Raw genomic sequence first — 23,883 nt, 5'->3', positions numbered from 1 at the left:
AGTATTGTATTCTAATCGTGAAAGGTAAAAATAGTAACTTCAGATTCATTTAAATTCAGGTAAATCTGTAGAACTATTTTAGCCACAAGGTGGCGCCATATCTTAGATTTCTGAGCAGTATTAGGTGAAAATCTCGAGGATTTAAAAATGAAAACGAAATTGTTTAAATACTCATCTAAATTAGTCATTAAATTTTAAACTATAATGAGGTTTATAAACTAAGATAAAACATAAAATGTGTAACATTATGCTGAAATGAAAAACCTGTAGAGAGAGTCGGTGTCAGAAGTTTAACTAAATTAAATGCTGTATTATCCTGATGCATGCTCAATAATCCAGGTAGATAAATCTTGCACGGTTGAGTTAGATCCTCTGGACGGATTCTTCTTTGTTGAAACATTTGGTCATTTATCTAAAAGACTTCTTCAGTCTGAGGAGCTGCAACAAACACAGTCTTATAAGCAGCACGTTCTCATTAGTGAAGTCTTCATCCCTGAAAGAGTGACCGCTGCTGGCCAGCAGTCACTCTTCTCTTGTTAAAGAGTGACCGCTCTCATCAGGATGCCCTGGAGCAACGTGGATATCCTAACTGGGCCTTCCTGAAAGCAGGAAACCCAAACAGGACTCCAACCAGCCATCAGGTGAAAAAGAGGGCCCTAAACCCAGACCAGTGGTCATTCCGTATGTTGCAGGAGTTTCAAAGAAATTGTGACGTTTATTTTCTAAACATGATGTCCCAGTGGCTTTTAAACCCCAAAAATACATTACTGGAAAGGCTGGTCCATCCCAAAGATCCAGTCCCCCTGGCACAAACAGAGTAATATGCTGTTCAGTGCCAGCAGGGCTGTGACCAGTCTTACATCAGGGAAAGTAAACAGACACTGGCCAAAAGGCAGCACAGAAAATCAACATCATCAATTCTATTCAGTTTATTTATATAGCACCAAGTCACAAGTCATCTCAGGGCGCTGAACATCAGGCCAGGACGCTGCGGTCGACACTCATCAGAAGGCCAGCGGACACGCTTTCAGGGATGATCATGAACTTTGATTGTGGCAAACTAACAGATACTTTTTTCTAACAAAATATTAGTGGGATAACCTCTTTATCTTTATTCTCATCTGAATATGCTCAATGGGCAGAAAAGACTGAAAATATGTGACAGTGTCACAGTGACACTGTCACTGCAAACTCAGCATGTTTACAGAGAGCTGGATAATCCCAGAATTATCCAGTTTTTAACCCAAACAGATCAGGCGCCAACATTTAGGCTTTCTTTTTCAGCTAGATTAGCAAAGATTTACGGTTTAGCATAAACTGAACGGCTCCAGTTGGCTTTCAGACAAAACTTATGTAATATTGTTTCAAAAAATGCTTAGCGCAGAACATGAAGAAGCCAGATCCGAGTGCGTACAGGCGCAATTTCCCATGAGTCCTCCTGACCTCCAGGGGGCGATATATAATGTCAGTAAGTGAGATATCGCGTGTAATGTTTTGAGCATGCGCAGTTGTTCTTCGAAATAAACAACAAACTTGGTTAATTATTTGCTCGTTTATGGTGTTGTTTCGGGCTTTTCAGCGCAGGTGAAAAGTTACAGCAACGACACTTGACATTGTGACTTATATCAGCGTGAGTTGACTAAATTTAAAAGAGGAAGAAGAAGTGTATTAAACGGTGCGGTGTCATATGACGGGAAAGATCTAATCTGGAAGCGTACACAGACCTTATTAGGGTTCAAGGTAATGTCACAGAAACTTTATTTCATTGTTAAAATACTGTGTAAACGTTTTGAACCACACATTTATTTCTTTATATTTTGTTTATGTGAAGCTAAACTTTATAGTAATATATTTTTTTTTAAAGTGAGTTGAATCACAAGGTTTTCAGTGTTTTTGAGGATGTTTGAACATTTTTTATGAGCTGAATCAAGTACAATAATGTAGATATTGCTTTTTCCTCAAAAAAATCAATATAAAATACATCAGACACCATTACCACAGGGAATTTAGTCAATATTTTCCCCAGTTCTGGGAGAGTCTTCAGCTATAGCCATGTTTAAAATAATATTTCTGTGATACCTGTCTAGTAAAAGACATTGTGTAATCGATTCAGGTAATAAAAATGGAGTGTGGTGCAGAAGGGAGCACAGAAGGAGGTCAATCTGAGTTGGTTCCTCGTGCTCAGCAGGTGTGCCGCTTCTTCTTTCAAGGACGACGTTGCCATTATGGCAGTAAGTGTAAATTTTTACACTTAAAAGACGAGAGCAAAGCTGATGGGACGCCCAGCCAGTCAGATGCTGCACCTTTAAACTCTCGGGGTCTTCATGAGGGGAACAGGCTCTCATTTTCCCATAATCCAAAGGTTGCTCCTGCAGCCGGCCGCCGCCCCTGTCGCTACTTTCTTTCAGGATACTGCACGATGGAGGACCAATGTCGCTTCTGGCACCCACCACAGTTACTTGTTGTGGATGCTGTGCCTGTTCCTGGCAATTTCTCCAAAGCTGCACCTAGCTGTCCCCCAATGTCACGTCCCAGCAGCCTTCAGGAGGTGAAGCTTTGTGACGTGACTGAGGATATAGCCAAGCAGATGAGAGACACTGAGGTCAAACAGATGAAGAAACGATTCCCCAAAGATCAGCTGATCGTTCAGGAGAGAAGTGACGGCAAAGTGACGTATTACAGGGCAACTGTGGAGGCCACGGATCCAGACTGGGTGAACACTCTCCTCCTTTTATTTCTTGTGTTAAATGAAAACTTGTTTATTGTAAGGGAAACTGGATGTACAAGTCATTATAAGGCTATTTTATCCTTTGAATCCTTTGTACTGATTTAAATGCCACACGAATGCTAACTGTAAGTAACACGTTCCTCTGTGATTTTTCTTTAAAATATGTAAATTTTGTATTTTAAAGCCTTTTGATCTGAATGAAATTGATATAATGGTGAGCTTCCCAGACGATTATCCTCTAGAGGTAAGGACCACTTTTTATCACTTGTAATTCTATTTCTTTCAGACCAGTATGAATTATTAATATAATAGTGTTGACATGGAAATAATGCACTTTTTATCACTTTCTCACGTCTTTCAGATTTTCACATTAGACATACCACTGGATCAAGATCTACCACCAGTTATGGCAAAGTAAAAATATGTTCTTTCATGTCACACTAACTAATTAGTATTCTTGACAAAAAGAAACCGTGTTTACAGAATTTTCTATAAACCTTTGGTCATGCAGGCACGTACAAGAAGCATCTATAGAGTGGCTTCAAGCTAAACATGCTACTAATCAGTTGCTGGGGAAAGTTGAGCTACTTTTCCGGCCTTTTCTTCGCTGGCTGGATCGGAGCTTGGAGCGACTGTTCACCGAAGGAGCCAGACGGGTAAGACTGAAATGTGAATGTTTGTGTTCTCATTCTTCTTCTTTTGACTTTTCTCTTTTCAGGGGTCACCACAGCGAGTCATCCTCCTCCATCTCACTCTGTCCTCTGCATCCTCTGTCCTCAAAGATGTTAACAGCTCAAACAGAAAAGACCAACTTTGATTCTTGTTTGAGGTCAAAGCTACAAGCCAGTTGTGGTTATCCCATTCCTATCTCAGTTACTGAAATAGTGGGTTGCAAAGAGTTTCTTTGATAGTCTTTTTTGATTCAAAGCAGCTGCACTTTGCTCAGCTCTGATCTATTTACAGATTTTGACCCAGTAAATTGTGACATCTAAAATGTTATTGGTTTGAATCATACCTAAGTGTTTTTTAGAGTGTCCTAGCAGTACCACTGAGTGCAAGAAGGTTCATTTTTATGACTTCTTTTTGCAATGTGCACCACCTCCCTGACTCAGTTCATTCAACCTTTATTTATACAGGTAAATCCCATTGAGCCTCGAGGACTCATTTACAAAAGAGACCTGATTTCAACAAAGAATGACGACAACAAACAATTATAAAAAGTCATACAGATTTTATTTTATTTTTTTAAACAAATAGGATGGCTAAAAAAAAAGAAAAGTAACAAAAAACAGCTAGATTATAAGGCAAATGTAGAAAACTAAAAACAGGAACATGTCTGCATTGGTCCCTGCTAGGAGTCCCAACAGATTCTTAAAGCCACTTAGAGAGGTCAAGGTCGAGAGCTTCAAATCTTTTCGTAAGATATTCCAGGAAACAGGAGCGGAGTAGGAGAAGGCCCTTTTGCCTAGTTCAGTCTGTACTGAGGGAACACTGCAGGTAATAATGTCCTGAGAGTGCACACTGTAGCTGCACTCACAATGACATATAGGAGATGTATGAAGGCAACAGACCAAGAAGTGATTTAAAGATGAAAATGTACCAGTGAGAGAGTCTGCGTGAAGTTAATGATGTCCAGTTAACCAGTGAATACAGGGTGCAGTGGTGGGTACAGTAGTTACAGCCAGTTATGAATCTTAGTGCACCATGATAGACAGCATCCAACATCTGCAGGGTTCTTGTAGGAGCGTTCATGTAAATAATGTCACCATAATCAATGGAGGGAAGGAAAGTCACAGATACAAGGCGTTTCCTACCATTCAGAGTTAGACAGGATTTGTTTCTGAAAAAGAAACCAAGTTTAACTTTCAGTTTCTTTACCAAGTTTTCCGCATGAAGCTTAAAAGAGAGATGCGAGTCGACCAAGATACCCAAATATTTATAGGAATCAACAAACTCAATGGGGACACCATTTGAGGATGAAGTCAGAGGAAGAACTGCTGGGACTGACTTCCTATTTGAAAAAAGCATCCCTTTGGTTTTGTCGGCATTTAGGACAAGTTTGAGGTGGAACAAATCTGACTGGATGATGTTGAATGCAGATTTCAAAAGCTGGAAAGCCTTATCAACTGTTTTAGCTCAACAATAAACAACTGTGTCATCAGCATAGAAATGTAAGGATGCATCAGGGATGTTTTTACCTACATTATGTATGTAGATTGTAAAAAGGGTGGGTCCTAAGACTGAGCCTTGTGGTACACCATTGTTGACTGTTAAGTAACTGGAGGAAGTATCATTATGTTGAACACATTGCCTCCGATCTGAGAGATAGAGAACCAACCAATGGTGTGTTCTGAGAAACCGATTTCTGAGAGTTTACGACACAAGATGTTATGATCCACTGTGTCATAAGCAGTAATCCACCTACATAACCACTTGTATAACAATTCCAAAGATTATATGAAACTACCCACCATTTTCTCCAGATGGTCATTGCTCTTAATATCAATCTTAGTTTCAGTGTCTTACATTTCCACCTGACTGAAGAGGCACCACTCAGCTATGCTGCTCTAAGACAGATCTGTACATTTTAATATAGATAACCAGGTTATTTAAAACTGTTAAAATAAATAGTTTATTTTCTCTATACTTTAAAGTGCCTTGGATAAAGTATATACTGCATGTAAATAACTCATTTTCTAAATCTGTTTTCCCTCCTTCAGTTAAAAAAAGACGTTGACTTAGAAAAAGCTGGACTGCAGTTCATCCCGTACCAAGAGCTCAAGGGGTCAGCAAGTGAAAACTCTGATCCGGCCTCCAGCAATGTAGACGTAGATCAGAACGTCTGCAGCACAGATGATGTTCTGGATGATGGGCAGGGGAAGGAGGATGTTTCAGGGCAACAGGGGAGTCCAGGTTATGATGAAGGTCAGGAGGAGGAGGTGAGTCAGCTGGTGGAGAACATCAAGATCAGTGATCCTCGCAGAGGCACAGAGGTGAAGCTGCTGGGGCTGGAACTGGGAGAAAACACGGCCACTGTGGTCGCGCATCAGATCACCGTTTGTCTGCAGTGTAACAGGTAACAAACTTGAACCTCTTTTCCCCCCCATCTTAACCTTTCATGGAAACCTGGCTCATTGGTGCTGTGTGCAGGTGTAAGGTGACTGCAGATCTGATGCTCACTGGAAGGACGCCTTGCAAAGCTCAGTGTGAAAGATGTAATGCAGACATCAGCGCTGCCTTCAGGCCTTGCATGCTGCACCATTACTGTGACGTTCTGGGATATTTGGACCTCCACAACGCTACGCCCGCCGACCTCGTGCTTCAGGACTGTGACCTGACTGTGGGCTGCCTCAGCTGCTCTCAGGAGGTCCCTATACAGGTAATGAACATTGTGAAAGGCTGTCAGAGAAGAGTAGAAAGTGTTTGAATATGATCTGTGAAGTAACGTTTGTTTTTCTTCAGCATGTTCTCTACGGACAAACTAAAGAGTTTAACTGTGAACACTGCCACGGGAAACTCAGCATCCTGGCCGAGAGCACAAGATTTCAGTTCATTCAGCCTCGCTCCTCCAACAAATTAGGTCAGAGCACACTTCATGTTTGTTTCTAAAGGGATCAGAAAAGACTTAAGATCTTACAACAAAGCAGTTGTCCTAGTTGGCTTTACAGCCAAACTTGCATAACATTATTCAGAAAGCTGCTCAGTGTCTTACAAAGTTGAAGCGTATTTATTTGGGACTTTCTTTCACTGTATCTAACCGGAACAGGGAGGTAAATGTAACCTGATTCCCCTTCTTCTTCTTCGTGCAGGTTCAAGTGCTGCCAATTACAAAGAAATAAGAGATCCAGCTGTTCAAAAGGGAAAGCCACTGCCAGACAAAGGAACGTGCAAACATTACAAACAGAGCCACCGATGGCTGAGGTATCATCCTCGTTGACATTTCTCATTTCAAACAGTTCATTTTTTTTAAACTTTAATAACAACTTTACTGTAAAACGCCTAGGTTTCCCTGCTGTGGGCGGGCTTATGCCTGTGATGTTTGCCACGACGAGAACCAGGACCACCCCATGGAGCTCGCCAACAGAATGATTTGTGGATTTTGTGCCAAAGAACAGGTGGAGTAAAAAGTTGACATGAAAGTTCATTTAATACTGAAAATCACCTCCAACACAAGAGGAATGGTCAATAAAGGACAGAAATGCTGGCAGCATAAATGCACCAGCACACGTCGAAACTTCTTTGTGTTTACTGTTGCAGCCTTATAACAATGGAAAGCCTTGCATGAGCTGTGGGAGCATGATGACGAGAGGCACTCGCACCAGCCACTGGGAGGGAGGACTGGGATGTCGAAACAAGGCCAAAATGAGCAGGTACATGTATCACATGACAGCAGTGTTCACATTTTATTATGTCAGCATTACTAATGGTGGGAAAGATCAATCTAAAACAACATTTGACACTCATTTTTCCCCCCGCTCTGTTTTTAGAAATGATCGACAAAAATATGCCAACTCCAACAAAACGGTTTCCAGGAAGGCAGCCAGCGAGAAGAGCTAAATGCCGATGAGTTGTACGTGTTGTAAAAACACAACATCATTTAAAAATGATGATTTTAAATACAATAATCTCTTTTCACAATAAATCTCTCTTTGATCACTCATTGTGAAATTTCATAATAATTTGATTTAATGTTTAGTTTCCTGTGAAACGTTTTCCTGGAAAAACACGTTAATTTCAGTCGGTGATAACTCAAAAATGCTGTAAGACGTTACTTTACACTTTGCAAATAAAAAGATACTTTAAAATAACTCTGAAATACTGAGATTATTGAACTTGTAACAATAAACAAGATGGCAATAAAAACACTAAATGGTAGTTTATATATGCATGTATTTATTTATTTATTCTCCTTTGGATAATCCTTTGGAACATTCATGACAATTTTATTGACCCACAATATTCTTAGATTTGGTCCCAAAATTAAATTGAACAGCTCATTTAAATTAATAAGTGCATCTTATTCTAGAATTGCGCCGCTCGGGGTGGCTGCATGTTGGAGTAGCTCTTACGTTCATTCTGAGGTATTGCTTTTGGAAACTAATTCCTCTTTTTTGGGGGGGATGTAAATCACTTTTTTTGGATGATTGTTTTCTTTGGTATCTGATGCTGTGCAGCTGGAAGGATTTTTACTGAAACTTTTTTACTTTTGGACATTTGTTATGATGCGTAACCATGACAAGTTTTTTTTTTTTTTTACAACCAGGAATAGTTGATTAACATCTCAAAAACTCATGTATCAACTACAGCCCCAAATCTCAAATAAGTTGAAAAGGAGGTGCTGTAGATGCATTCCCATCTACCTGCCAGCTGTGCTCGAGTGCCTGACCGCTGAGATCCTGGAACTAGCAGGAAACACCGTTTGTGACAACAGGACTGGGATTATCCCCTGACACGTGCAGCCGGCTGTCCGCAACGACGAGCTCGGCAGGTTGCTGGGAGGAGTGACCATCGCTCGGGGAGGAGTTCTGCCCAGCATCCAGGTTGTCCTGCAGCCTGGGGGAACCGAGAAGCCAGCCAAGTCTGGGTGGACGGATCAGCCAGTCTCTTCGGATCTGCTGTGGAACGGACCTTTACAAGAGATCCTTCCTGCCTACAGCCATCATCATCTATAACATCTCTTAATGAAACAAGGATAACGAGTTACGATATTTTATTTCCCTTTGGGATTAATGTCTTTTTGAATTGAATTGTATAACTTGTATTATTCAATGGTGAAACTCTGGGTACCTTCTGTTTAAAGAAAAGAGCACACAGGTCTGATCTTATTTGAGTATCATGATTTAGAGCTCAGTATAGCTCTAGCATTGTCAGCTGGGTCTCGAGTGACATTTTTGATTAACATTTAGAAATGTAAGGAAAGTTAAATGGAGGTGCGAGTACATCAAGGATCAGCTCTGAGCCCCTTCTTGTTTGAACTGGTGATGGGCCGACTAACAGATTTGGTCAGGCAGTAATCCCCGTGGACTATGATGTTTGCAGGCGATATTTTAATTTGTGGTGAGAACGGAACAGATGGAAGAGAACTTGGAGAGATGGAGATATGCACTTGAAAAGAGGAATAAAAGTCAGTCGTAGTAAGACAGAGTATGTGTGTGAATGAGAGGGAGGCCGGTGGAACAGTGAGGCTACAAGGAGCAGAGGTCACAAAGGTGCTGGACTTCAAGTACTTGGGTCCACTGTCCAGGAAAATGGGGAGTGTAGTAAAGAGATGAAAAAGAGTTCAGGCAGGATGGGGAAAGTTTCATGAGTGATTTGTTGCAAAAAAAGGTAAAAGAAAAGGTTTACAAGAAGATAGTGAAACCAGCTACCAGTACACAGGGTCTGGAAACAGTGGCACTGACAGAAAGACAGGAGAAAGAAGTTGAAGTTCAAGAATCAATTTGTTTCTCAGTCAAGTATTCACACAAAAACATCCACACAAGACTGAGACGTTAAAAACAGTACAGAAGTCATCAGTGTTCATTAAGAAACCTGGTCGCTACAGGGAGGAATGAGTCTTTCAGTCTGAACTGGAAGTCCTGAAGAGGTTCTCCTTGGCGGTGACGAGGATGAAGTCCAAAGAGAAGATATATGGATGCAGTTGGAGAGGACATGGAGGTAGCTGGAGTGAGGACAGAGGATGCAGAGGACAGAGTGAGATGGAGGAGGATGACTCGCTGTGGAGACACTGAAGAGGGAAAAGCTGAAAGAACGTAAAGGAAAGTTTTATAGGGAAGTTTTGTTCAGCGTTCTTTTGTGCAGCACACCAGGTATTTATTTCTTGTCAAACCTTCATTGTGAGCCAGATAGTTGCTACTTTTTTATTTTATTTTTATAAAACAAACAAAAAAGCAAACGGTTTGTTTACTGACTTTCAACTAGTCATTGAAATATTGTCTCCTGGTATGTAACACTGAAGCAAGGAGTTCTCAGATTCTTGTTTTTGTTAACTGGTTCCATAATGAAAATGGGACATGACCTTGTGTCCAAGCAGACGAGTCTCTGTGCCAAAGTGGAATCAGCTCCTGGGTCTTGAACCTGCGGCTCTGGAGCCACAAGTGGCTCTTTGGTCCATCTACAGCGGCTCTTTCAAGCTTTGAGCAAAACTAACACAAAAGTGAATTTTATTGGTTGTTATACTAAAATAAAAAAAAGGTTGTTTAAACAGTCTTCCTGTCATTTTTCATTTCAGATATATGAATAGTAGAGCAATACAAAGAGTAAAGCATGCTCACTTCATGCTTTATCTTTTAAACGTAGGCTACTTAATGTTTCAACAATAAAAAATAAAATCATAGGCCTGCACAGTTCATTGTTTAAAAATTAACAAAATTGTTAAAATCTGTTTTTCCTTTTCTTTCTTTACAACAATCTGGTCTTTTGTCTTAAAATGTACAAATATCAACTGTTAAAAAAACATTTGATACGTTTGGTTTAAAGAAGTTACTCCAGAAAAGCTCTCTTCAATAAACTTAGTGGTCCACGGGCCACCAGTTGATGATCACAGTTGTACCAGATTGTTGTGGCTCCAAACACTTAATTTAGTGAAGAAGGGGCATGAATGGCTCTTTTGATCGAACAGGTTGCGGACCCCCGTCATAGAATAATGACGCCAAAGTCCTCTACGTGAGAGAGATGGTGGTAGCAAGCAATACATTTCAGGAACTCGTCGACATGAACCCAGAGTTCAAGCTGTTCTTTGTGGAGGAATGTGCTAAACTCCAGCAACCTGAGGTGGAGGAGAACAGTTATCAGAACAATTTGTAATAATAATAAATAATAGTAATAAATAAAAATCTAGATTTGTGTCAGATTTTTATAATCCAACAAACGATTCTTTCAATAAAACTCTGTCAGGAAATGATTCTGATTTAAATGTTTTTTTAAATCATAAATATGTTAATCAGTATAAAATCTGTTTTTAATGCAGCACATAGAAACATTTCGTGTGAAACCGCCTCACGTCAAACATATTATTTTGTGTCTGGTGCATGCACTGAGTGGTTTTGTTAATCTTGAGTACAGTAGGTTTGTTTTCGTACACGGTGAATTGCTGTTTGGAGCAAAGCTGATTTTTTTTTTTTTGACTGAGAGCAAAGTCCCTTCAGAACTCCACTGTATAAAACTGGACTTGGTCTTGGTCAGAGGTGACTCTGCACCAAGATGCTGAACATCAGTGAGACCCTGCCGTCCCCACCCTTCAGGTCTGCGGACCCTCTCCTGCAGCCACTGTGGGACCACTTGTGTCTTCATCACCGGTCTCTCGTCTCCTCGCCCTTTTTCGTCGTCGTACTCGCCTTTTCCAGCTACTTTTTCTTCAGTTTGCCTTTTGCTGTTTTGGACCTTCTGGGAGATAGGGTCCCTTTCTTCCACAAGTACAAGATCCAACCAGACAGGCAGCCGACACTGGGGATGATGGTTAAGAGCTTCATGACGGCGTTATTTAACCACATGTTCTTCGTTCTGCCAGCTGTAGTCGTTGGAACGCTGTTTTTGCCGGCACCAACGCTTCCAAAGCAGGCCCCTCATTTGTACGAGTTACTCACTGAATCACTGGCTTCTCTCCTCCTGTTCGACACTCAGTACTTTATCTGGCACTACATGCACCATAAGAACACGCAGCTTTACCGCTGGGTTCACGCAGTCCACCATGAATTTATGGCTCCATTCTCCTGGTCTACGGAGCAGCTCAGCATCCCGGAGCTGATGACCGTGGGCTTCTGGAGCAACATGGACCCGCTCCTTTTACAGTGCCATCCGATGAGCATATGGTTCATGACGGTTTTCAGTCTGTGGATGTCTGTGGAGGACCACATAGGCTATGACCTGCCATGGGCCCTGAACCGCCTGGTGCCCTTCGGCCTCCTGGGGGGTGCACCGGCTCACGACATGCACCATCAGAAGCCGAGCAGCAACTACGCCCCTTTCTTCAGCCACTGGGATCGAATCTTTGGCACAGCTGTCACTTTGAAGACAAAAACTAGAAAATAAACGGACTAAAATAAAATCTGTAAATATGGTCTGTCTTTTTAATCAGATCTTTTTTAAGCAGTTACATTTTTTACTGTAAACGATTGTCTCGTTAAGTTTTTTGCACTTGCTGCTTTCTTGCGTTTTTTTTCTCAGGCATTGTTTTGGTGGATTGATGTCACATTCGAAATGCTCTTCATTGTATTCATTAAATACATATTTTAAATACCAGTGAGTGTAGCATTATTCGTTTCAAGTTGTTACTGGTGCAGTTACACTTCAATCAACATCCTGCAGGGAAGCAATTATACCGGTTACTGTAAACTCAGCAAAATAATCCAGCTTCTCAATCCTCTTGCCAAAAACAAAGGCTTTAGAAGTGCTGCACCATTATGCCAACTCTAAAGATTTAACTCCAATTACATCACAAAACTGAGCAAAAATCAATTCTAGCTTTTTGTCATTGAACTTACAAAGACCTTTTTGAATTTCTATTGGGACTAATAAAGTATCCACCAGTCTATAAAAACATATTTGCAAAAAGCGTGCCATAAAGAAACACTAAATAATATTATCCAAGTGATTTTGTGACGCAACAATTATTTTATGGAAGTCTGCTGATGAAGCAAGAGGTAGATGTTTGCATCACTACCGCCTCAGACTCTAAAAACATCAGTCCATGCAGAACTGAGATTTCTGAAAGAAACAACCAAAGACTGTTCAATTTTTTTAAAGTGGGGTTCTAAAGATTTGTAATAAAGTCATTATCTTACCTGCAGTAGAAGTTTAAACAAAATCCATTAAATGGAACAGAGATTCTTATGGGGGCAGCAGGGACAAGGCCAAAATGAATTTTAGAATGAATTTTCTTAGACTCATGAATCTCTAACTAGAATAATCACTGTGAAAAACCATATCATGTTGCTGCTGATCTGTTTCAATGTTGATGTGTTCATGCGTGCACATCTGCTCACAGACTCATGTTCATGTTTGTGGTGATGTTCAATGTTTTATGTTATGAGTGCTTAGTGTATATTTAGTTGATGTTTTTCTTAGTTCATATCTTAGATGTTATTACTGTTTTTCTTATACATTTTATTGTTGGATGTAACTGGGACCCTGTGTACATAATTTCGCTCCACCACATGTACCACATGAGGTGCGAATGACAATAAAGAAACTCTGACTCTGACTCTGACTCTCTGAGAAGCAATTTGTTTCAATTTTCAATTATTCTGGCTAAACTGTTTTTTTTTTTTGTTTGTTTGTTTACAAATATACACCAGAAGTGCCACAGGTAGCTGCTGCCGTTTGCTCCTGACCGCAGAATTCAACATTAGTTTCCTTCTTATCCAGATCGAGGCTGTTCAAAGAGTTCTCTACAACAGGTAAGATACCAAATTATTCACAACTTTCCACAGAACCCCAATCAAAAGATCCGAACTCTCTTTAAATCGCAGCTAGAGGCAGATTGAGCCCGCTTCTGCTGGAAGCTTCTTTTTCCATGATCAAGTTTCACTAAAACGGGGAATTGATCTTATTTACGCGAAGCTTCAAAGTTTTCCCACTGGTAACGATATCCGTCTGCTAATTAATAAAGTAACTTGTGTGTGACACTTTGCAAATCTACGAACAACAATGAACAGTCCCGTATTTTAAATGAATTTAAATATATTTATTGGACAAAACAAACTATAAAATCTGAACAGTTGTTTGAAAACTCAATGAAGACTCTTATTTAGATACTGAACAAACATGTTGGCGATTTGTCCCGTGTTTTCTGTCGGGTGCATCTTGCTGTAGCTGATGAACTGGCGCCGGAGTTTCCGCAGCTCCGCCATGTTGATGCTCCTGCTGAGCTCCACGTTTAACTTCGAGTTAAGGACGATAAGCTGTTAAGCCGGGATATTTAGAAGATCACAGCCTTTCATTTAAAGCGCACGACAGAACGCGATGATTTAAATTATGCACGTCATTGAAGGCGACGTGCTTTAAAGGCAGCTCTGCTCAAACGTGTTCAAAGGAGAAATAAAATAAAATCAAAGAGTGCGTTTAAGGTGAGTCACAGCCAACACACCATTTCATCCCAGCTGAGACCTTTACTGTTGCTGTCCTTTAATACAGATCTCTTTTACGACTTCCTGGAAGACTTTGAAGTCGAGGCCTTTGCCTCCCAACTGTGAGCGAACGTGACTTTCTTTAGCAGAAGAGGAAAAATTAATTCACTGATCAGTCACCTGGAATTGTAACGTCACAGTAAAACTGGAACGCTCAGTTCACATTAAAGCTTTGATTAATAACTGTGGTCATTTAATGACGCTGATAAAAGGATATCTTCTCTGTAGCTCCTGGAACTGAGATGAGATCCCCGGGAACACTGGTCTTCTGAGCGTTAAAAATTGCCTGAAAGACATTTTACAATATTTATTATGACATGCATCTGAAAGGGGAGGTGACAAATACAGCATGTCTAAAAATTGGTTACCAGTCAGAGGTTGACATATTACTTGTATACAAATATATAATGCACTTTATGTAACGAATGTCCAAGCTACTGAGTGGCATTTTTCTACACCTACAGATTACCCAAGCCACCACCCCCACCCTGTACCACATATTTGAGAGCTTTTTCCTGCATACAGGCCCCTTCTTAAAGGTTTTCAAGTTAAGAGTATTCTGTGTACATGACCTTAGTAAAAGTACACAGTATAGTGTTCTCTTATGAAGCGTAGTAATAAGACTTGAACCTTCAAGCACCATCAAGACCAACATCATTCTGAAGGAAGAGATGGTTTTAACAACTTTTCTGTAGTTTACTTTTGTAATTTCGTTGTTTTCAACTGAGGGTCGTCAGATATGTTTTAAATAATTATAGCCACAGAAGTTATTTGCAGAGTATAATTTTTTTTGACCAGACTGACAGATTTCTCCCCTAAAATGATTAATCCGTTCATTTTATTGACAGGGTTTTAGCTCATGTAGTCATTTAAAATAATTTTTCATATTTGATCATTTATTAAATTGCATTTATCACAGTACAGTTACCTCTCAGTATGATTTGAAAAGTAAATAAGTTTAGCTCATCCAAACAGCCACACCGCCTCGCGTGTAGAAATTAACTTTGCAGACATGAATAGGCTGAGCGCTCCCACAACGCTCTCTCTGACTGAGTTTAGTCTCACGTGCGCAGGTTGCACATCTGTACGATGATGACGACGCTATGAACACATTGACGCAAATTCAGACCTTAGATACAAAAGTGGTGGGGAGGTCAGGGGTGCGGTGCAGGAGAGGGTGGGGTGACGGTGTAAGTTTTGGTATCTCCCCCAGCTGCAGTGAAGTGGTCACGTGCAAACACGTCCACAGACATCTAATCATTTATTCTGTTAGGGTAGTGGGGTGTCCTCTTTGGACAATAGTCCAGGAAACACAGTCTGTCTCTGAGTTAGTAACACTGAGATCACCCACCGTGAAGCACAGCCTGACCCGCCCTGCTCTGGTTTACAAAAAATCCACAACAAAACACTTTTTTTTCCTCCCCCCATTTTTCATTTCTACAGATGACGGAAATCCACTGCAGAGATCGAGAACTTTAATCCATGTCCATTTCCTCAGGGTGAAATCTGGTTGTTCGAGATGAAAATAGTTTGTCTCGACAAACAGAAGCCGCTTATATAGATCCCTGGAAGAGTTAAAGCAACTGATAAACGACTAACGGGCAGAAACTGTTAGACAATAAATTTATTCTAGAACAACAAATCAAAGGGCAGGTGATTTTTCTACTGGTTCACAGCAATAAAAAACTTTGTTGAAGTAATGTTTGTAAGCCCATTGACTATGTGATGATCTTTGCTTTACTGCTTATGTCACGACTTTTACAGGAGTCAGAGCCTCACAGTCACGCTGGGTTTTCAACTTGAACTGTTATAAATTTAAAGTATTAATTTTAAACTTGCTTGACGAGATATTTATGCCTGCAATACAATACAAAGTGAATCACCGGTGCAAATATTTTCTAAAGCATGCCCCCCCCCCCCCCCACACACACACACACACACACACACACAAGCCTCGAGTCTTAAACTCTGCTGCAGTTTTTGCAGTCAGACTCAACACGCAGCAGAAAGTCAGACTGAGAAACGAACAGACTTAAAACACGAAGAATCACCGTTAACACGTCTTGAGTGACTTTGTCCAACTCGTACAAGAAGTTTGCAGAAGACAGGGGTTGCTGTGGAGGACAACATGACAAATGAACCTTCACTCGTCTAGACTCAAAAGTTTGACTCTGCTGTTATTTTTCTGCAGCTTTGTGTAGTTTACTGGTAATAAACAATGAGAGAACTTTCTTACGCTCTGAGTAGACTGGTTCTTTGGGGGAGCTCTTCTTTTGAAAAGTGCATCAGAAATTGCCTCAAGCGGAAGCGGGTCATCCTTCAGGACGGTGAAGAGAGGACTGTCCCATCGGTTCCTGGAGTCCGGTGCTTCAAACCTCTGGACCAATGCGTCAAAGCTTCAAAACAAAGCAAGCAAACACAAAAGTAAGTTTCCTTTGATGCTGATAAATATAACGGTGGTGGTTCTGAGTCGTTTCCCCCTCACATGTCCTGGCTGTACTGCTCCGCAGCATCTCTGTTTTTGTTCCATAACGAGCTCTCTTCATCCGAGGTCAAACAGTGCACCTTCATCAAAACACAGCATTTTCAAATTAGGCAGCTGCATTTTTCATTTAAATTCAAATGAGATTTTCTCCAGACTAACCAGACAGTGCGGCGTCTGTGCGTGCTTGATGAGACAGAAGAGTTCATAGCGGTACCCTGTGGGACATTTTAAAGGTAAAGTGCTTAATTTAAAAAAAATTAAATAAAGAATCAGCAAACTTTGCTTCCAGATTTACCTTTAATGTAGTTTAATGAGTCCAGGATAACAATATTGTCCTTGTTGACCTTCCTGTGGGAGGGGAAATAATCAGTACAAATGAGTGTAACATTAAATTGTAGAAATGCAGATGTGTTAAAAAAACAAAAAAACAACCCACCTCTCTACATCAGCTTTTAAAGAAGATCTGACATTTTTTTCCTTTTGAGAATCTGTAATTTAACAGGCAGATTCAAGGTTTCCATAGAGAAAGTTTCCAAGTAGCCGTCAAGGGAAATTAATAAGCTTCATTACATTTACACCAATATCCTGGATAAGAGTTATAATCTGTGTTGCATGATCTCAAGCAGAATCACAAGACGTCACGCTCAGAGTACAGCTGTGCCTAAAAAATTAGAGTATTGAGAAAAAGTGCAATTTTTTGTCATTTCAGAAATTGAAGCTCATATTACACAGATTCATTACACAGAGTGAAACACGTCAAGCCATTGTTTCTTGTAATTTTGATGATTATGACTTGCAGATAAGAAAAAAAATATAAATAATTCAATGTCTCAGAATACTAGAATATTCCACAGCTTTTGGTACCTTTATGGGCAGTAGCCAAGTCCTGCTGGAAAACGAAATAGCATCTCCATGAAGCTCGTCAGTAGAAGGAAGCATGAAGTCTCTAAAATGTCCTGGTAGATGCTGCGTTGATGTGGACTTCAGAAAACACCGTGGACCAACACCAGCAGAGGACATGGATCCAAACCATCACCGACTGTGGAAACTTCACTCTGGACTTCAACAACGTGGATTCTGTTCCTCTCCACTCTTGGAAACATGCAAAATGTACTTTCTTCTGAAAAGAGGACATTAATGAGCAACAGTCCAGTTCTTCTTCTCCAAGTAAGACACTTCTGATGTTGTCTCTGGTTCAGGAGTGGCTCGACTTGAGTAATGAGACATTCGTAGCTCATGTCCAGGAGTTAATCAGCTGATTAGGGTGTGACAACATGGATTTACAATAATGAACCTGGAGACACTGCATTTAGTTTTTTCGTTATCTGTAAACCATAATCATCAAAATTACAAGAATCAAAAGCTTGAAATATTTCACTCTTTGTATAATGAATCTATGTAATAAATGTTTCACTTTCTGAAATGACTGACTTTTTTCTTTTTCACAATATTCTAACATTTTGAGATGCACCTGTAATTGTTGCAAAGGACCCTCACACCAAGTTTTAGCTCACCGTTTGTGAAACTGACTGAATTACTGCTTATTTTGTGTTTTCTATATTATATATATGTGGCAGTCATCTTGAATTAGCCTGGCTCTATATACTAATCATTTGTGGAGGAACCTCCCATTGTTATTTCCTTAAAGTTTAATTAAAACCAGTCTAGTGGTTTATGAGATATTTTGCTAACAGACAGCATTGACTCAGTAAATGGCTAACTAAACAATGACCTTGTGCAATCTGTAAGCGCTCAGATTATGTGTTGAGGATCAGGCTCAGCTACTACTACACAAAATGTTTGCTCGAGATCTGTGGCAGGCACCGATTTATGCACTTAAAGATCAGTTGTGGCGGCCATCTTGAATCGGTAGATGCACATCATGATCTTGTGATTTTTCCAGAGTTTTATTGAATACGCCCACCGGTTCATGGCTAACAGATCTAAAGCAAGTAGCTTAAAGCTAAAGAGTGACGCCAACACCGTTTTGGGAGATTTGCCGACAGTGGAAATCAAAGCGAACTTCAACAGCAACAACAAAAAATATGGATGAAAACAAACATTAAGCTAACCGAATTTAAGCTAGCTGAACTTGAGCTAGCTGAATTTAAGCTAGCTGAATGTAAGCTAGCCGAATTTAAGCTAACCGAATTTAAGCTAGCTGAACTTGAGCTAGCTGAATTTAAGCTAGCTGAATGTAAGCTAGCCGAATTTAAGCTAGCTGAATTTAAGCTAGATGAACTTGAGCTAGCTGAATGTAAACTAGCTGAACTTAAACTAGCTGAATTTAAACTAGCTGAATTTAAACTAGCTGAACTTAAACTAGCTGAATTTAAACTAGCTGAATTTAAACTAGCTGAACTTAAACTAGCTGAATTTAAACTAGCTGGACTTGCCTGAGTAAACACCGTTTCTATCAACGCCCAGGGCTTCGTCTCCAACAACATGAACCAGTCTTTCCATGTTTTTCTCAAAATGCGCCTTCAGCTCTTCTGCCCTCCGTGTTTTACCACTACACGGGTAGCCACACATTACTATTAGGGGCATTTTATGTTAGCAAAACTGAAAATGCCGCGGCGCGAGCGAGCAGCGCGTTCCTACTTTAACCCGGAATTAATACGCTGAACGACCACCAGGTGGCGCCAGAAACGCCCAAAAGAAAGCGCCCCACTACAGCTTTTTTGGACTTTTTATTTAATTCATTCAACCTTTATTTTATTAAAACAAAAGAGTGAACATGCAATCCATATCCAAATAAATATATTTTGTTTTTAGAAAATAAGTTTTCTTCATCATCTGATGTTCCTCAAACAGGATCTCCTCTCCCACTACAAGAACAGAAAACAAAGTGAGATATAATAATATTATTCATAACAATATCCAATAATAATAATAATAACAACAAACTAACATGTCTAATGTATTTTCCTTTGCATGTTTGTCTCTGTTCAACATCTGGACGAGCATCGCCTGCAGGTTTTCCTCTCCACGAACACTAACATCACCAACTTCAGAGGGAACTATTTTGTTTTCAAAGGCAGACTCCATCAAGGAGCTTTCCTCAGCGCTTTTCTTCCCCATGAAATGTCCTGTTTTAATAAAACAGACTTTCATGACACAAGGTCCTAAAGTTACAAGGTAAAAGAAGATAGTTTTTTCAATTCTAGTGATAAATTTCTTACCTGTTGCCCAAAGGTTCCCTCTGGGGTTCACCTTGAATTTGGAAATTTTATTTCTCAGTTGGGTTAAGTCAAGCATCATCGACGTTGTCACTGCGATGTACGAGATGAGGATGAAAGCAGACAGGATTCCACGGCTGCAGATCTTCATCATAGTGCTTCTTGAATTTGCAGCCTAATTAAAATCTCTGCAGCTCTCATATTAAAGGAGTGAAGCTCTTATATTGAAAGAGGATGAGCCAAATATTCTAATGAGCTGAAGTCATCTGTGCGCTCGCTGCTTATTGGATGCTTTGATGCCCATTCAGGACGTTTGTGATCTCACTACCAGTCTTCCCAACATTTCAGGACAGAAGACGGAGCAGGTATATAATTAAATGCACCAGTTTATTTGTAAATATGTAAACGTAACAGCAAGGCACATGGGCCACTGCATGCTGAACAGATGTAATGGTTCTAAGAAATGCTGTGAGTCCCAAGTTTTACTGGTTACCATATGTACACATAGAAGTATTTCTTGTACACTGTATAAAAGTACAAATATTTTTTGTTGTTTTTAGAGAATTACAAAAATGAACAGGTGATAAACAAGTAACTCGTTTCAGCTGCAGTGTGATGTATATGCATATTTGTAAAAAAAAAAAAGTACTTAGTTAAGTCAATATGACCATTAAGCTGTAATACCATTCCCAACACAATTTATAAAATTTAACAATTTGGGAGAATACAAATGTATGAACTCATTTCGTCTTTTACATTGCACTAATATGAACTGTAACTTAGTCTTCAGACATTTAACAATCACTGCCATTTACCACGGAGGTAGGAACCGTCAAAAAACTATAGAGGGGCCGTGTCACAATTCAGAACATCCACCTTTATCACCGCTGATTTTCAACAAGCTTCCCCCTTAAATCACCGCGTAATCAAAAGTTGAGTTACAAAACATTGTAAACACGCAAACAAAGTTTCCCCTCACGTTTTCTCATCACCCAAAACAGCGTACCCTGATCGGACACAACACTGACAACTGAACAAAATACACTTCTGGCAACTTGAGGTAATTTCAATCTTGCTGCTGCACACACTCAACACCTCGACGTTTCCTCCGTACACTCTGGATGTGGGGAAAATAGAAAAGTGGAAACAGAGCAAAAACAAAGAGCAGACCTAGGACCCATGCAATCACACAACGAACACGTTGGATTAACATAAAAACAAAAACGTTTTCCCGACACCTAAAAGAAGATTTTGTTCTTCACGTGGTCTTCAATTAAAAATAAACGCATGAGTCAAACTTTGAGGCAAACTAAACCGCATAGGTCTCAACTGCAGGAATACGTGCAACCCAAGTCTTTTAGCAAATATTCCCATTTGAATCCCATTCAGGTAATTAACTAGTGGCATTACTGCAAATAAAATTGATAAGAATGTTGCTATAACTGATTGCAATCAGACGGGTTAATTTAAACACAAATTCCTGAGCATTCTGCTGGGACGGATTTAAAGGGCGGGGGCAGGGGTGGGGGGAGATAACACGACAGTGCAGTAATTTCTGAAAAGATCATCATATTACAAACATGCAAAGGCTAATTAATTCAACGACAATGCAGTTCTTTATCAAAAATATATGAATTTGCTTTAATATACTTGAACACCGTTGCAATTAAAGGCCGTTTTATGCTTCGACGACAGATTGATGACCAAGAGACCTCTGCTCGTGTCAGCTTTTGTGCTGGGTTAAAACTAAATTTAAAAAGTAATTCCTACTAGCACATTTTTACTCAGATAAAAACAACAGTTGTAAAAGAAAAAAGCAGAATAATATGTGTTTAAGCAATTTGTGCTGTCATTATGGCATTTACTATTTTAGCAACATTCGTGAGGATTAATCAAAGATGTTACAAGTCTTTCCCATTGGGGGGTCAGACTGTAAAGCGTAGGGGAAGCACCGCTCCAGGCGTACAGGCCTGAAGAGATTAGAGACAAACTGGAGACCTTTGGCTGTGAGGCAACAGTTTTAACCACAAGAGCACCGTGCTGCCAATTCAGATCACCGAAGCTCTTGTTGGCACCGAGTTCAACTGAAAACAAAAAGATTTATTTGTGGTTTTCAGTGTGTGTGTGTGTGTGTGTGTGTGTGGGGGGGGGGGGGGGGCACTAATGACCGATTATTATTTAGTACAGAGACTTAATGCAACACAGAACAGAAAGGAGAAATCAGATGAAACTAAGTGAACAAGTGTTTAACAGAGTCCTTGCAAAGAATTTAAAAGCGGAGACTAGATGCCCTCACAGTGATGATTATTAGGAGCATTATGAGCAAACTGTCTTTGCCACAGCCTGTTAAATTTTATATTTTTGATTCACACGAGCTTTTAATTTTCAGCTAAGCGCCAAGCTGTGCGGACGAATACCGCCATGAGCGTTAAGAGTCTGCGATGCGTTGCTACATTTCTGAAGGAAGCTCTGCATCATTCTGACGTTAAAGCATAAACGTGGCTCGAACTTCAGGGGTAAAAAAAAAAAAAGATAAAAAAATTCAGCAGCTTATGTAGTTCTCACTGCTGGAGTGGCTTCTGTCCGAGAGCGTAGTTTTAAAGGAGCGTCCGTAGCTTCGGAACGTTGATGATTTTCTGGCTCTCCTTCCAGCGAGGGTTCAAAGTCATTCGCCTCATCAGCGTCTGCTGATGTCTGACCGGCACGCTCCTTTTTCCCAACGTCTCCCTCCACCTGCTTTTCTCTTCCTTCTCCTGCTTTCTCAAGATCTTTGACTTTGTGCACAATAAAAAGATGTCTTCTGAGAGAGAACACAGACGTAAAGCACAGGCCGCAGTGAAGACACTGAGGTGTGTTTTTATCTCTTTTATGCTGAGGTATATGCTGCTGGAACGTTGTACTCTTGGTGGTGATGAAACCGCACTTCGAACAGCGAAACTGAGTTTTTAGACGTTTAGCTGAAGGAGCCTCGAGACCTGCGTGATCCTGGCTGTCGGCCTGAGCACTCACATCAGGCGTCGCTGGCACCAACTCCTGGAAATCACAGTCACGCACTTTTAAACACTGAACAGTAAGATCTGCTACTCTAGCATGTCCAGCTGAGGGTGGTTTTAAGCTTCAAAAGTGAATAGTTACCTTGTCTGAATCTTTTTGGAATTCCTGGATGGATGATTTTGGCATTTGACCAAGATCAGGGTTTTTAATTCCATGCATAAGACTTATGTGGTTCTTCAGCATTACACTTGTTGTAAATATCGTCTTAGTGTCTGTGCAATACCTACAGTACAAAGAGGTGTTGGCGTTTTCAGTTAAACAGGTTTCAAGAAGAATCTGAATATTTCTAGAGGTTTTCCATAACTTACCAACAACTGTAAGTTCTCTTTTTCCCATCATGGTCACTGCGAACGTGTCTCCTCAGACTGACTGCAGAGATGAAGGACTGCTCGCAGTGTCGGCACGGATACTTCTTCACCGACTGTCGCAGAAGAGATAAAAACAAAAAGAGAAAATAACGGTCTGATGAGAACAGCTCTATACTGACGTCATTTCTCTGATTTATGAACACTTTACATACCAGTAATGTACCAGTCATTTAGAAATGTACTGTACTACTTGTAATGAATTGGCCAAAAGTGAAGCTGTTAGCTACAGGTGATGTTCAGACTGCAGACAAATTGAATATTTAAAATGTCAACACAGTTATCAAGCTGGCAATCAAACAGCTAAAAAGCCTTTTGCTATACTTCTTATACAACGGCCAAAATTCAAAACAATCAATGTTTGCAACAGATCATTATTTTTTTACCCCGATGAATAAAGAATAAAAGTTGAGACTTAAACAAGATTGCCGGCCGATCATCCTTCCTAATGTTTTCAATACATCTTTACAAAACAAACAAGCAAAAAGTCTGGCATGTGCACTGAAACCACAAATCTAAACAGATGGACATAAGCACCAATCGGAGTTTATCTGGGAGCACATGTGACATCTGCTGGCAACACGAGTTACAATGAGCACAGGCAAAATAATAGAAAATGTAGATTTTGCTGTAAATGAGATTTGTGTAAAAATAAGTCCATAAAGACACCATCTAGTGGTAACTATAATAGAATATAATCTTCCTAATCTACTCTTACATTGAAGTTTTTTAACAAGTGTATCTTACAACCTGTATAATTTTCTTAGAAACTGACCTTTCTCTTCTGCTGTAGCACCGGGAAATCCTTTTGTATAACGTTTGGCATCATTCAGTGTTAGGCTTCGGCATTCCCCTCGTTAGTAATACAGCAGGAATTCCCAATAACATAGGTTTTAACCAATAATAATAATAATAATAATAATAATAATAATAATAATAATAATAA

The 23,883-nt window shown here is 40.0% G+C and overlaps 4 protein-coding genes across 4 annotated transcripts in view; 2 read left to right on the top strand and 2 right to left on the bottom strand.

Moving 5' to 3' along the window:
• The first annotated feature begins 1,488 nt into the window (after nt 1–1,488).
• On the top strand, nt 1,489–7,291 carry si:dkey-24l11.2 (uncharacterized protein LOC100034462 homolog). The gene is made up of 12 exons (XM_037682897.1): nt 1,489–1,740; nt 2,114–2,713; nt 2,913–2,972; nt 3,090–3,142; nt 3,240–3,384; nt 5,449–5,804; nt 5,879–6,107; nt 6,191–6,308; nt 6,538–6,649; nt 6,732–6,843; nt 6,986–7,098; nt 7,216–7,291. The coding sequence occupies exons 2-12, from the start codon at nt 2,123–2,125 to the stop codon at nt 7,283–7,285; spliced, it is 1,959 nt and encodes a 652-aa protein (XP_037538825.1). The 5' UTR covers nt 1,489–1,740; nt 2,114–2,122; the 3' UTR covers nt 7,286–7,291.
• A 3,639-nt stretch (nt 7,292–10,930) lies between these two features.
• On the top strand, nt 10,931–11,758 carry ch25hl1.1 (cholesterol 25-hydroxylase like 1, tandem duplicate 1). Its single transcript, XM_037683671.1, has one exon. The coding sequence runs from the start codon at nt 10,931–10,933 to the stop codon at nt 11,756–11,758; it is 828 nt and encodes a 275-aa protein (XP_037539599.1).
• A 1,700-nt stretch (nt 11,759–13,458) lies between these two features.
• Nucleotides 13,459–18,956, bottom strand: kti12 (KTI12 chromatin associated homolog). The gene is made up of 9 exons (XM_037682896.1): nt 18,736–18,956; nt 16,776–16,827; nt 16,635–16,687; nt 16,499–16,554; nt 16,340–16,419; nt 16,091–16,250; nt 15,906–15,968; nt 14,072–14,140; nt 13,459–13,602 (listed from the first exon to the last, which is right to left on the bottom strand). Exons 1-9 carry the CDS (start codon nt 18,884–18,886, stop codon nt 13,459–13,461), a joined length of 828 nt encoding a protein of 275 aa, XP_037538824.1. The 5' UTR covers nt 18,887–18,956.
• A 3,040-nt stretch (nt 18,957–21,996) lies between these two features.
• znf592 (zinc finger protein 592) overlaps nt 21,997–23,883 on the bottom strand; it is an 8,429-nt gene continuing 6,542 nt past the window's right edge. Inside the window, exons 7-9 of the mRNA XM_037682895.1 lie at nt 22,881–22,993; nt 22,654–22,795; nt 21,997–22,551 (exon numbers count right to left, since the gene is read on the bottom strand). Of these exons, the coding sequence (XP_037538823.1) occupies nt 22,069–22,551; nt 22,654–22,795; nt 22,881–22,993 (738 nt within the window). The 3' untranslated portion in view covers nt 21,997–22,068. The remainder of the gene's footprint in view (nt 22,552–22,653; nt 22,796–22,880; nt 22,994–23,883) is intronic.

This window comes from Nematolebias whitei, chromosome 10 (genome assembly GCF_014905685.2).
Source record: "Nematolebias whitei isolate Nwh7 chromosome 10, NemWhi1, whole genome shotgun sequence".
Taxonomy (NCBI): domain Eukaryota; kingdom Metazoa; phylum Chordata; class Actinopteri; order Cyprinodontiformes; family Rivulidae; genus Nematolebias; species Nematolebias whitei.
This window is presented reverse-complemented; position numbering and strand designations above follow the sequence as displayed.